General features: G+C 51.8%; 1 protein-coding gene across 1 annotated transcript in view; it reads right to left on the bottom strand.

The window, feature by feature from the left end:
• Positions 1-12,880, bottom strand: part of KCNJ5 (potassium inwardly rectifying channel subfamily J member 5) — a 29,842-nt gene that overhangs the window by 4,394 nt on the left and 12,568 nt on the right. Inside the window, exon 2 of the mRNA XM_070623419.1 lies at positions 3,380-4,318. Coding sequence (XP_070479520.1) covers positions 3,380-4,316 — 937 coding nt within the window. The 5' untranslated portion in view covers positions 4,317-4,318. The remainder of the gene's footprint in view (positions 1-3,379; positions 4,319-12,880) is intronic.

Below are 12,880 nucleotides of genomic sequence, written 5' to 3'. Positions count from 1 at the left end.
CCACAGCCATCTATCCCTTTATCGTCCATCCGTCCATCCATCCTCCATCCATCGTATATCCATCCATCCAATCATCAAACATTTGCTCAAGAGCTGCTTTGTGCTAAGTGTGATGGAGATATAAAGCTGAATAAGACACAGCCTTCGCCCTGGAGGAACTCAAGCTGTGGTGGAGGCAGAAAACTCGAAATCAACATGAAACATTCTGGAGTAGTTTCCTAGAGACTGGAGTGGATAATTCTGGAATAGCTGGAGCTAGGAACATGGTTCCTGAAAACAGCATTAAGGTCTAAAAGATTGAGACAAGAAAAGAGGCAGGAAAAGGATTTGAACGAAGATCAACTCAGAGTCAGTGAACGCGGAGAAGCTGACAGGCATTTAGAACACGTGGGGACTGTTTCTGGTAAACACACATGAGCAGAGGCGTCCTCACTCTCTCTCTCTCTCACGCACACTCCCCCCCCCCCCCCCCCCACCGCCCCACACACACAGCTCGGCTCTTCCATCTGAGCACGCTCTGGTGCCTCCATTCCCTGTCGGCTCAGCCCTGGCATGCCTGTGTTATTTTTGGGTGTTGCTTTCTCTCCAGAGAGGGAGGGCAGCTTTGCTTACGGATGAGGAAGCCTCTGTGCTCAGGGTCACAGGAAGCAGCTTTCTGATATTTAAGCTTCTGGCCGAGGAAGAAGCCAGCTTGTGCTCTGTGGGGACTGAAGGAGCAGGCTGCTCCAGCTCCCCAGCTTGGGCTTTCTCTGGCAGGGCAGCTCATACAAAGCAGACCAGCTTGAAGGCTGCTTCCCACCCATGTGTGCTCCAGCGCAGGGCAACCCCAACACACCCCACACACTGCGGGCTTGCAGCCTGCTCTCTACTCTGCTCCCAGGGGTGCCGCCTGGGCCAGGCCTCTCTGTTTAGTCCTTGCCCCCTATTGCCCAACAACACCCCCCCCCCCCAGCAGAGATGTAGGTGCCCAAGCTGGGCGCTGAGTGGCCTAGAGCCGGCTAGATGTCTGCTGGCGCCCCCAGGGGGCCTCAGGAAAGACAGTGGGACAGGACTTCCGCGGGAACTTTGGGCCAAGCCTCCTGGGGCTCTCCCTGCCCTTCTTCTGTCCGCCATCTCAGGAGGTGGCAGTGGGCTGCCCCGTAGCTAGAGATCCCACCATGTCCCTGGCTGTCATCTCTCACTGCATTTGGGAAGGACAGAAGGCCGTCTGGGAGCCAGGTGCCATGCTTTACATCGGTTACTCCACTTCATCATTTAACCCCCGACAACCCTGAGAGATTTAGTATTCTCATTTTGCTGATAAGTGAAGCAACTTGCCCGCACTCACCAGGCAGGTTATAGCAGAGCTGTGCTAGTCCAGCCTCGGTCTGAATTCACAGCCCTTGCTTGGCTCCATAAGTATGGCAACCAATCCATTAACATCATTGAGATCAGAACAGATGTGGGAGGGCGGTCTCCTGCCCTTGGGATCCTGGGTCTCCCTGCAGTCCCAAGCACAGCAGCAAGGGTAACCCAGGTCACGGGAGGGGATGAGGTCAACCAGATAGGGCAGATCAACTGTGGCCCACTGACTTTGAGGGAGACGTGAGAGAGGAGGCCGCTGGGCCAGGTTGGCACCCAATCCCCCCACTGCAGGTGGCCAGGAGGGCAGGGGGCAGTGGTGAGGCATGGCTTTCCTATTTGTCCACATCTCTGAACTGACCCCTCCTTTGTGGCCCCAGAGTAGGGCTCTTCCTCCCAGAGTCTCAGCCCATACTCCAATCCTGAGCCCAGCACCAAGGGCAGCATGACCTGTGAGCCCCCAGCTCTGCTGGAGGAGGCTTCCTGAGTCCCGACTGTGCTTACCCCCAGGGCCTCCACAGCTGCCACCATATGCTGCCTGGCCAGGCTGCGGACCCCAGCAGATGGCCATGCAGCCCCCTCTGCACCCGTCCCTGGAGCGTGCTCACACCCCCCAGCTGGGTTCCACAGGCTCTGAATGGTAAAGTTTGTGGATGCCTCTGTCTGAGTCTCCCACCCAGCAGCCAACTTCCCGAAAGGCTGGAAGGCTTGTTGGCCACCTTTGTGACAGGCCCCTGATATTTCAGGGGGCAGTGTAGTGTGGTAGGCAAAGCTCTAGATGTGGAAGTGAGAGACGTGTGTGAATGAAGTTTCTTCCTGTTTGCACAAAGCGGCATGATGCAGTTTCCATGTCTGCAAAGGCTGACTGAAGCCAGCCCTTTGGTGTTGTTACAAGAACTAGAAAGATATGTGTGTGTCGTTCCGAGCATGACTGAGTTTCCTATAAGTCGTCACTAGGGCCAGACCAGCTGCTCAGTCTACTTGGTGAAAAAAAGAGAAAGGAGAGAGGAGGAAGAAAGGGAATAAGAAGAGGGTACAGGGTTTGGCTGGAGAGCTTTTGTCCCAGGAGGTCTGGCCACAGCAGTGGGGGAGGGAACTCGGGATCCCTGGAGCCCCGCACAGAGCTTGGCCTCGGTGGAGGAGTGGTGGAGCTCGCGGCCACCGGCTCGGTAGCTGAGCAGCAAGGTGCCAGGCTGGCAGCCACGAAGAGGGCATTTCTTGGGCATACGTGGATGTGGGTGCACTATTTTCTGCATGCCCTGTGTTCACTGAGCCAGCCTTCCACAGGGCAGCTGAAGGGCAGATTGCTGGTGGTGGGGTGGGGGTGGGGGGTGATGAGGGGTTGTGCCCAGCCAGAAGAGCTGCTCCCGCGGGCCTGGCGCACAGGTTTATCTCCAAAAAGAGGCTTCTGTGATGTCGGGAATCCTTGAGTTTGGCAAATGCTGCACCCTGTCCTTTGCTCATGAAGTAATTCATAATGGGGAAAGACACCATGAAGTCCCACGTAAAGAAGCCAGTTCACCCTTGTTGAACCCTGTGTTTCTTGAAGTTATCTGATCACAGAGCTCTTTTTGGGTAGATAGCTGCTCCAGAACGGGGTTGGGGCATAGTGTAGCTTGCTGGACATCAGTGCCGGCTTTGGGGTCCCCCTGCCTTGATGTGCATTCTGGCTCTACGATTTAGCAGCACTTGCTCTTGGGCAAATAACTTGCCTGTCGGTGTCTGTTTCTTTATCTGTAACTTAAAGAAAACTATCTCACGGGGTGTGGGAGAGCATTAAATGAAATATTGTATGTTTAAAGCTTAGACCAGTGCTTGGAAGTTGGGAAGGTTCAATAAATATGGCTGTTATTACTCCATCTTGATTAAAAATACCCCTCAGATCACGAGTTAGAGTCTGGGCTGGTTGATTGTGCCATCCAGGTTCTCAGGCACAAACTTCAATCTTCTGGATATGTACCTATCGCTGGGACTTTTGGAGTCATGGCGGCCTAATCTTGTGGATGTGGTAAGGGCAAAGGAGGATAAAGTGTCTTACCTGTTGCCTCCACCATCCCTTCTAGAATGACCACGACTTCAAACTCCTCCTGGTCCAACTGGGCCCGAGACATCTCCCAGAAGGGGCTCTTCTCGTTGATCTCGTGGGAGATGATGAGTGGCGATACCAGGAAGAGACGATCATCTCCAGTGTCGAAACCCACATTAATGTCAGTCTGGTTCAGGGGGATGAACTCCCCTTCTTTGGTCTGCCGGGACTTGATGAGCTTGGCGCGGATAGAGGCCTCCACAATGTGGGAATTGCGAAGGTCACCCACCCGGAACATGAGGCAGAGCTTCTCATCCCGCATGGAGATGACCGCGTTGTTGGAAAACATGAGGGTCTCCGCTCTCTTCTTTGGCTGACTGATCTTGACAAACATGCACCCCACCATGAAGGCATTGACAATGGAGCCGAGGATGGCCTGGACCAAGAGGAGTATGATGCCCTCGGGACACTTCTCTGTGATCACTCGAAAGCCATACCCGATGGTAGTTTCAGTCTCAATGGAGAACAGGAAGGCAGACACAAAGCCACTAAGGTTTTCAACACAAGGAATCCACTCCTGATCACCAACATGGTCCAGATCGCCCCGGATATAAGCAATGAGCCACCAAATGAAACCAAAGAACAGCCAAGTGATGGTGTAGACCATAGTGAAGACAAGCAGGTTGAAGCGCCACTTGAGGTCCACCAGGGTGGTGAAGAGGTCACTCAGGTACCGATAGGTCTCTTGGACGTTGCCATGGTGGACATTGCACTTGCCACTCTTCTCCATGTAGCGCTGGCGGGGCTTCTTGCCTTCTGCCAGCAGGCGAGTGCGGTCTGTGGCAATGGGGATGTAATCGCGGGCCTGTTTGGGAATCTTCTTCGGGTCCCTGGGAGTGACTCCAATCTCCATATCCTGGTTCATAGCATTCCTAGAATCGCCAGCCATAGCTGGGAGATGTGGAGTTTAAAAAAGACAAGATCAGTGAAGTGGATTGTTCTGATTCACAGAATCACAAGACTTCAAGGTCACTCCTGCCCTGTTCTCTCAAAGGCCTATCATCTAGTGTCCAGTAGACCAGACTGTGGAATTCTCAAGGGCAAGGACCATGTTTTCTTATATTATTGGCTCGTATACCTGGTGCCTAGTACAGGTGCTAGTATATAATGGAAGCTCAATAGTTGTTTGTTGATTGAATAAATGAACATTTCCTACATGCAAACTGCACGTTAAGCATTTAAAGGGTTTAAGGAAATCTGGGAGCAATTAAAAAAATTGCAACAATTTTTTAAATGTAGGAACTGCCACTTCTTGCCACCACAATGACCCACTGGAGTTCAATCTTGTCATCTCCATTATATAAGTACTATAACATCGTGTATATTTCTCATGGTGTCTTTCCCTGCGTTCGAGGGTGAGCTCCCCAAGGGCACAATTTTGTGTCTGTTTTCTTCTCTAACAATTTCTGAACACCCAGAGCGTAGCCTGGCACATACTAGGGACTTAAAAAGTACTTATTGAATAAATGGGCGAACAAATAAGAAAACAGTCCCAAATAGGTTAAATGTCACCCGGGCCACCCAACAAGTAAGTGACAGAGCTGATCTCTGGATTCTTGCTTGTCAGGCCCAAAGCCTGTGCTCTTCCCTTTGTCCCTCCTGGTCTCCCTTCCTTTCATCTGAGATCTTAGCAGCAGACAGAAAGGAAAAGGCCGCGTGAGTCTAATTCACCCTGTGGTCACTCCCACCGTCTGGGTGGGCCGTCTGTGGCCAGCTGAGCGCTTACTGACATGACAAACCGCTGTGTAGACCCACCATTAAAACTCTTGATGCAATAATTTCCTGTCCTCTAAGAAATTGAGGTGGGCAAGATAGTAATGCCCAAGGTTTTCGAAAGGGCTACAACTCATATGTGGAAGCTCAAAACACCCCACGAAACCCACAGATGTAAACAACAGATTGGTGGTTCCCGGAGGCAGGGGCTCGGGTGTGCGAAATGGGTTAGGTGGTTGAGAGGTACAAATTTCCAATGACAAGAGAACAAAGTCCTGGGATGTAACGTACAGCATGGAGACTATTGTTAACAATACTATGCTGTGTATCTGAAAGCTGCTAAGAGAGCAGGGCTTCAGAGACCTCATCACAAGAAAAAAAATGTAACTTTGTGGTGATGGATGTTAACTAAACGTACCGTGGTGATCATTTCACAACATACACATATATCAAATCGTTATGTTGTATACCTTAAACTAATACATGGTTATATGTCAATTGTACTGCAATAAAAAATAACCAAAAAAGGCTGTCAAATGGTTTTAGAGCATATGCCACACTTTAAAGAAATACCTCGAAACTTGGAGTACTCAGTCTACTGTTTTTCTGATACTGAGCTCACATCCATTTAAGACGCCTTAAGACTCTGATCAAGCTAGGAAAGACCATGAGAATCTCTGCAGCTAATAACAACTGCTAAGAAATGTATATCCATCTGCTCATTTATAATCTTCACAAAGAAGCTGTTAGACAAGTACTGTTATTCTCGCTCCAATTTTCAGATGAGGAAAATGAAGGTTGAGTAGTAAGTGCTGAGTTAGTTTGGGACCTAGGTTTATCTGGCTCCAGCCCCAGGGCTTACAGCACCCACCATACAGGCCTGAGGACACTGATGTTCTGTGGCTCGTGTGTAGATCGATGAGCCGCTCCCAGGCACCTCTGGGGGTGCTATTATTCAGCTCTTCTTCATCTCCTAATCAAGCTTTTCTTGATTTCACGGGTACTCCCCTTCCCAGGAAACTGTGTCCCTGATAGGACAACCTGGATTAATATTCTATAAACCATGCAGCCAACTGCCTCACTGACGAACGAGGAAGATTTCGCCCACTGAGGGAAGTCGGATGACCTGGCAGACCTTTCCCTCTGCTGCCTGGGCGGCTGCAGCAATTTCAAGGTAACCTCTACGACACAGTGCTGAAGTCATCAGAAGCGCTGTTTGTCTCAGACATCCGTTGGCCATTTCCCATTCTGCACAGGGCCACCTGCTCCCTGCTCCCTCACGTGGCCGTTACAAAGATAAATGAAACAAGGAGGGAAATGCTTGGTGCCGCTTTGCAGAATCCCAGGGATGATTCTGCTCTACCCCTAGGTGGGAGACTGTTGACTGAAAACTCAGTCAGAGATGCCCAGAAACAGTGGAAAATCCCGAGGCTCTGTGTGCTCCCGGGGACCCCAACGGTTGGAACCCACATAGGGGCCTGCCAGGAGGGCTGCCCGTGGACTCCGGAACGGCTGACACTGGGCAGGGCCGGCGCAGCCCTGGCGAGAATGAGTCATCAGCCAGCGCTCCTGGGAAAGCACCATCTCCTGCCCTCAGCTCTTTTGGGAAAATAGCTTTCTGCTGATTTTCTGCACTGTTTCCTTCTTTATTTTTAAACATACTTTCATACGTTCTTGTAGGAGAACGCCTTGCGCCATACTAGAAACAGAAAAGGTTTTCTAGGACACCTCAGCCAAGGTCTGAAAACTTTTTGTGTCCAGCAGACAGGAGAGAGAGGTTTACTTCTGATTCGATCTTGGGGTAGATTCTCCAGGGGCTGGAATCACCGCACACGCTATTCCTCGCTCAACCCAGAGTGAGATCTGGATTCCAGCTCCACGTTCAACAAACTAGCTCTGTGATCCTCTATGATCCTCTGCTATAAATCTCAGATAATATGCTCTGCTCCTCTCTGCTGGGGGCCGGTATGGAGATCCAGGGAAAGAGGATATGAATACAAATGTAAACCTAAGTATACATGTAAATATATACTCATCAACTCTCTTAGAATTGACACTTAATGCAATGTCCCATTAAATCCATTTTAAAGATGGAGAAAGAGGTGTGGACCATGTAAGTCAAGTATCTCAAGCCCCAGTGGGCTATGTGCAGGGCAGGCATTGAGTGACAGCCTCGACCACCCGGATTTCTTCTAAGAGCAAGTGAAATGCCCATCTTAGAACTCTTGGGCTCCAGTGCTGTGGGCCCATCAAGTCAAAAGAATTGTCCGGGACAATGGAGATGAGCTTCTTTAATCAGATTTTCAAGATTCACTCTATTAATTTATGCATCTGTCCAACAAGCATATATTGCAGAATGACAGTGGTCCAGCTTCTGTGCTAAGAGCTGGAGATAGAGCAGTGAACAGGACGATCGCAGAGCCAGCCCTCATGTGCTTTATAACTAGCATTGCCGCTGAACCCAGGCTCTGTGCAGAGCGGCCTGTGGGGAGAGAGGCAGGCAGAAAGGCTCTGGCCGGGCCAAGTACTGTGGCTGCTCCCTGCAGGATTGGGCGAAGGCACTGATTTGAGCAAATCCTGCGCAACCTCACCCCCGTTACTGCTCTTCATCTTTAATCCTCTCCCGTGTCCCTGAATGGGAAGCTGCGCTGAGACACAATGAAAGCTCTCGAGGGGGACAGAGCTTAAAGTCCAGCCAAGTGGTTTAACCTCTTTGATATAAAAACTCAAGTGGAGAAAGAATCAAAAGAGGCAAAAATCAAAGGAAGTTGTATTTCATTAGTGAATCTGACATCCATTTAAATGGACCCCTGTATTAAGAATTCCACCTCCACCCCCCGCCTGTGAAGAAAACTGTGTCACAGGGGTGCTCCATCAAGTCAGGGGTCACGGACACAGGACATAGGACACAGCTGCTGGATAGGAACTGCACTTCAGGGTCAACAGGGCTTCCTGGGCTGGGAGCCTGGTCTCAGACTCAGTTTCCCTACTGTGAAATGGGAATGATTTCCTCCTTTCTCTCTTCTATGTGCTGAGTCAAAGTCTGCATCCCCTGAGGTTTGGGCTGAGGGACGAGGTTGGAGGAAGAGTGACGGAGGAGGACAGACTCATGTCTCAGACGGAGACATGTGTATACCGCTCTACATGAACCCATATGGTTGTACTGGTTGTTAAAATATGAAAATATTCCAAACTCGTTGGTGAACAGGCTGCCTCAGTGCCCCCAAGGCCTCCAAGATTGGCAGGGAATGTTAAAGGTGTCATGCATTGAGCATGTACAGGTATAGAGAGGGCACAGGAAAGCAGGCAGAATTCTAGATGCCCTCATGATTCCTGCCTCCATACACACTCCCTGTCTAGTCCCCAGACTCGGGGGTGGGACACTCACGCCCGTGATTAGGTTGTGTTATGGCACAGTTAACTTCAAGGCAGGGAGGTCATCTGGGGTGAGCCAGACCTAACCAGATGAGCCCGCAAAGGGACTGGGCTTTTCCTAAAGCAGGAGATTAGAAGCATGAGAGGAATCAGACAACAGGGACGGTCCCTTTGCTAGCTTTAAGAATGGAGGGGCCACATGGCAAGGAGTGTGGGCGAGCTCTAGGAGCAAAGAGCAGCCTCTAGGTGAGAGGAAACAGGGACTTCAGTCCTGTAATCACAGAGAACTAAACTCTGCCAGAACCACGGGAGCTTGGACGAGGCCCTGAGCTCCAGAAGAGCGCGCCGCTTGCTGACACTGGATTTCAGCCTCCTTAGACCCTGAGCAGAGAACACAGTCAGGTTGTGCCTGGACTTCTGGCTTGCAGAACTGTGAGCTAGTAAACGGGCGTTGGTTTGAGCCATTAAGTCTGTGGTCACTTGTCATGGCAGAAATCTAAAGCTAACGCAGGGTAGAAGGGGAACCAGGTAAGGAATAATTAGGAAAGCAGACACTGGCAGCAGACGGCCTAGCTTCCTATTTTACCTTCAGCTGAGGGATTTTTGGGGAAGTTACTTCTCTGAGCCTCAGTTGCTTTTTCTGCAAAATGGGGATGATAACAGTGCCAAGCAAAGAGGTGGCTGTGAAGACGAAGGGAAAGGTGTAGCACAGGGCCTGGCTTAGGGAGCCCTCCTGCGTGGTTGCTATTATTACCTTCCCTCCAGGGCCGGGGTGGAAGACGGGAAGGGAGGCAGGGGTGCTTCAAGCAAGTCAAGGATGTGGAAGGAGAACCAACAGGTCCCTGGTGCCCACGATGCCTCAGCATAACGCTTCACGGCTTCATTTCGCTTACTCCTGAAGGGGGGCATGTGTGCATCTTACAAAGGGGGAACCCAGGAGAGAGCTTAAATCATCTGCCCAAAGTCCCGCAGCAGCTGCTGGGGAGCGGCTCCGAGCACAGCTCTCTGGATCCCACAGTGGCTGCCGAGGAGGAGCAATGGCTGCTTGGAGAGGTCTTGGATGGTTCCCGTCTCTGCAGGATCCTGGCTGGGAACCCCTCCCTCAAGAAGCTCTGCCTGCAGAACTTTCTAAGAACTCTAGCTTTTGTCCCTTCCACACTGAGGCAGAGGCTGTCCCGGTGCTCAGATCCGGCGTTTCTCCTGTGCCTGACCTGCCTCCTCCATGCCGGGGCTTGAAAGAGTCTGCTCGACTGCTCCTGGGTTCCTGGACCCCACCCCCACCCCCCCAACCCCCCCAGCCCCCCAACGCCCCCCCCAGCCCCCCAACCCCCCCCACCCCGTGCCATTCCCGACCTCGCGCAGCAGCCTCAGGCAGAAGTGTGGGGAAGAGGAGGAGGGGAGGCGACTGGGACAGGGGAGCCCTGAGCATGGTGGGGACTGGTTTGCCCCAGAATGCGGCGGGGACCTGGGAGCCCTGAGTGTGCCGGCCTGCAGCGTGGGGTTGGGGCTCCCGGGTGGCTCTGGCGGGAGCCCGGTCACCCTCCCGTTCCAGGTCTCTGGGGGTGTGACCCAGGGGGCTTTCAGTGCCCTCCCCCTCTCTCAGCAGGTTGTCCCATCAGGGGATGGAAACGGCAGCTCTCGCCTCTTTTCTGCCTCTAGTCCCCTGACAGCCGCCCACTCAGCACTCAGAGCGAGTACAAGCGGCAGGCGAGTCCTTCACCACGGGCTGGCCCTCCCAGAGCCGCGCTGAGCAGCAGGAGGGGCCAGCTGGTCCAGAGGCCGGGCTGGCCACCCCGCAGAGCCTGTGCCCAGACCACGCTGCCGGGCTGGCTCCTCCCAGGGGCCCAGTAGTGGTTTCCCAGCTTTCAAAATTACCAACTTTAAAAAAATTAAAAGGAAAAAACTCTGAGGTTTAATCGCAAAGAGCTCAGTAGTAATAAATCTCTAAAAACTTGTGAAGTGTTTGATTTAAAAACCTCATCATTTTGCAGCTATTCTTATCAACTTAGGTGGAAGTCTGTTCTTTAATTCCTGGATGTTTTATGGTTTTACTTTTTGAACTTGGGTTTGAACCTAAGTTCAAAAGTATCTGGGTGATAGTATATGAAATACCAAGCACGAGAAAGCCCATCAGAAACTGTAACACACAGATTCACTCATTCAGTGAAAATCCCACTGAACAGCCTCTGTGAGTTTGCACTGTGCTGGGCCCTGGGCAGGGGGAACGAGGTGGGGCAGCACTTGGCCAGCTTCCTGTGCTTTCCAGTCACAAGAAGCCTGTTAAAATGCAGGTTCTGATTCAGTAGCTCTGGGGTTTCCAGAGTCTGCATTTTTGTAAGGAGCTTCCTGTGATGTTGATGCTGCTGGTCCTCAGGCCGGTCTTTGAGTGGCAAGGCTTCTCCACCCCGGTAATCAGCTGGGAGCTGGACGCCATGCTGATGCCTGAATCCCACCCCCAGAGAACCTGACCCCAGACGATTCTCATAGGCATCGGAGATTGAGGACCACCGCTCTATTTTCTGCCCTCGAGGAGCCCGCAGTCCGGCGGGGAGCACACAGAGGGACCGAGGCACAGTTCTTAACGCAGTTTGGAGGGCTTGGGGGTGAGAAAGAGTCAGGAAAGACTGGTGAAGAAGGTACGCAGCGAGAGGGGTGAGGTGAGCCTTCCTGGACTGAGAGACGGGGGAGCAGACGCTGACGATGGCTCGCGTGTTGAACACCCAGTCTGTGCTGTCTCTGAGCTGGGTGCTTCTATGCGTTGTCTCCTTTAATATTCAGACAGACAGACCTGTTAAATCTGTCTTAGTAGCCTCAGTGACAGATCACAAAGGCAGATGATGGAGGAACTTGCTGGAGGCCACTCAGTGATTAAGTGGCAGGAACTGTAGGGCCTCTACACATACTGCCCCCCCACCCCCACCCCGGCCTCTGAGGGTCTGACCCGGGGGTGGGTGGTGCAGCCTCAGCAGGGGTCTGGAGGCAGCCAGGTGACACATCCTGACCTGTGCCAGGAAACCAGCTCATGATGAACGCTGTGTTGCCCTTGTGCAGAGCTGGAGCCACCCCTCCGTTCCTCCTCCTGGGGCCGGCTTCTCCACCTGCCCTCCTGCTTTCCTCCAGAGTGCCCCTGGTCACGCGGCTGCTCCTGCACTTTTTCTACCTGCAGCATTTGCCCCTGGAGGTCCTTAATTGCTCCAAGGAGACAGGGTGTCCACACGTCCCAGCTAAAACCTGTTGTTCTAACCCCGTTTACTCCCAGCAGTGTCTCCATTTGGACAACAGCCCCCTTGCAAGGAAGAGACCCCTAACTAGCCACCACTGGTGTCACTCTTAACAATTCATGCCTGGATTTTCCTTCATCTAAGGTATGTCTGCCTCTGCCAGGAGTGGGGTGAATACCTTGTCATGCCTGGATTTTTCAGCTGAGTGGGATGTGCATGCTGTAGTAACTAGAACCTGTGGAGTTGGTACCAAACTCTGCCGCCTACAAAGATCAGTGAGTGGGGCTGCTGGATGGGGTTCTTTCAGTACAGACACACTGCGTATGCCTATTGATCACACACAGATAATACACTTTCTCCTATTTTTATTCAAATATGAGATCTTCTCAGACCTTCATTTTGGCATTTTTTGATAGAGAAAAAGATTTAAGAAGATTTAATTCTTTTTATTCTAGGAAAAGCATGGGAATACCTGGTAAATGCAACCAAAACTTGCTCTGGGTTTGGGGGATGTGATAGGGAGTGGTGGGGACTGAGGTGAGCTGAGCACGCATGCAGTTCTGGAGGGAGCCACTGGCACTCGGCTTGAGCTCACTGGTGCCATGCAAAAATGCGGAGCCAGTGCTGCAAGATCTTCCACTTTCTCCTTCCAGACAAGCTAGAAATGAAGACTCTTAAACATGAAATTTCTTTTTTTTCAATGTTGACAACTAACTCGACAATTTTTGAAACAGTGAGCTAGCCAAAGAAAATACATCTGTGAGTCAGACTCAGTCCATCAGCTGCCAATTTATACCTCTGGGCTCCTGAGTCGGACAGAGGCTTTTTCCTCACATGGACTCGTTGGGTTGTACTTTGAGTTATGCTGAGCGTGGTGTTAAGAGGAGCACCAATAAATTCTCCGTGGAGCTTTCCTATTTGCACTACTGAGTCTGCTGTGAACACAGCCTGTCAATCCTCAGGACAGAGGAAGCCAGGAGGCCAAGCTGGGACTCACACCACAGCAAAGAGAGGAGTGTCGGCTGCTTGCTCAGGTCCCACCAGCCTGGTTCCCGTGGTTCTAAGCAGCCCTGTCTCCATGCCCACAGCTTTGTCCCCTCCAGTCCCCTCCATCATGGAGATGGCTGCCATGACAGCCCCTGTT

This window comes from Equus przewalskii, chromosome 6 (genome assembly GCF_037783145.1).
Source record: "Equus przewalskii isolate Varuska chromosome 6, EquPr2, whole genome shotgun sequence".
In the NCBI taxonomy this organism is placed as follows: domain Eukaryota; kingdom Metazoa; phylum Chordata; class Mammalia; order Perissodactyla; family Equidae; genus Equus; species Equus przewalskii.
This window is presented reverse-complemented; position numbering and strand designations above follow the sequence as displayed.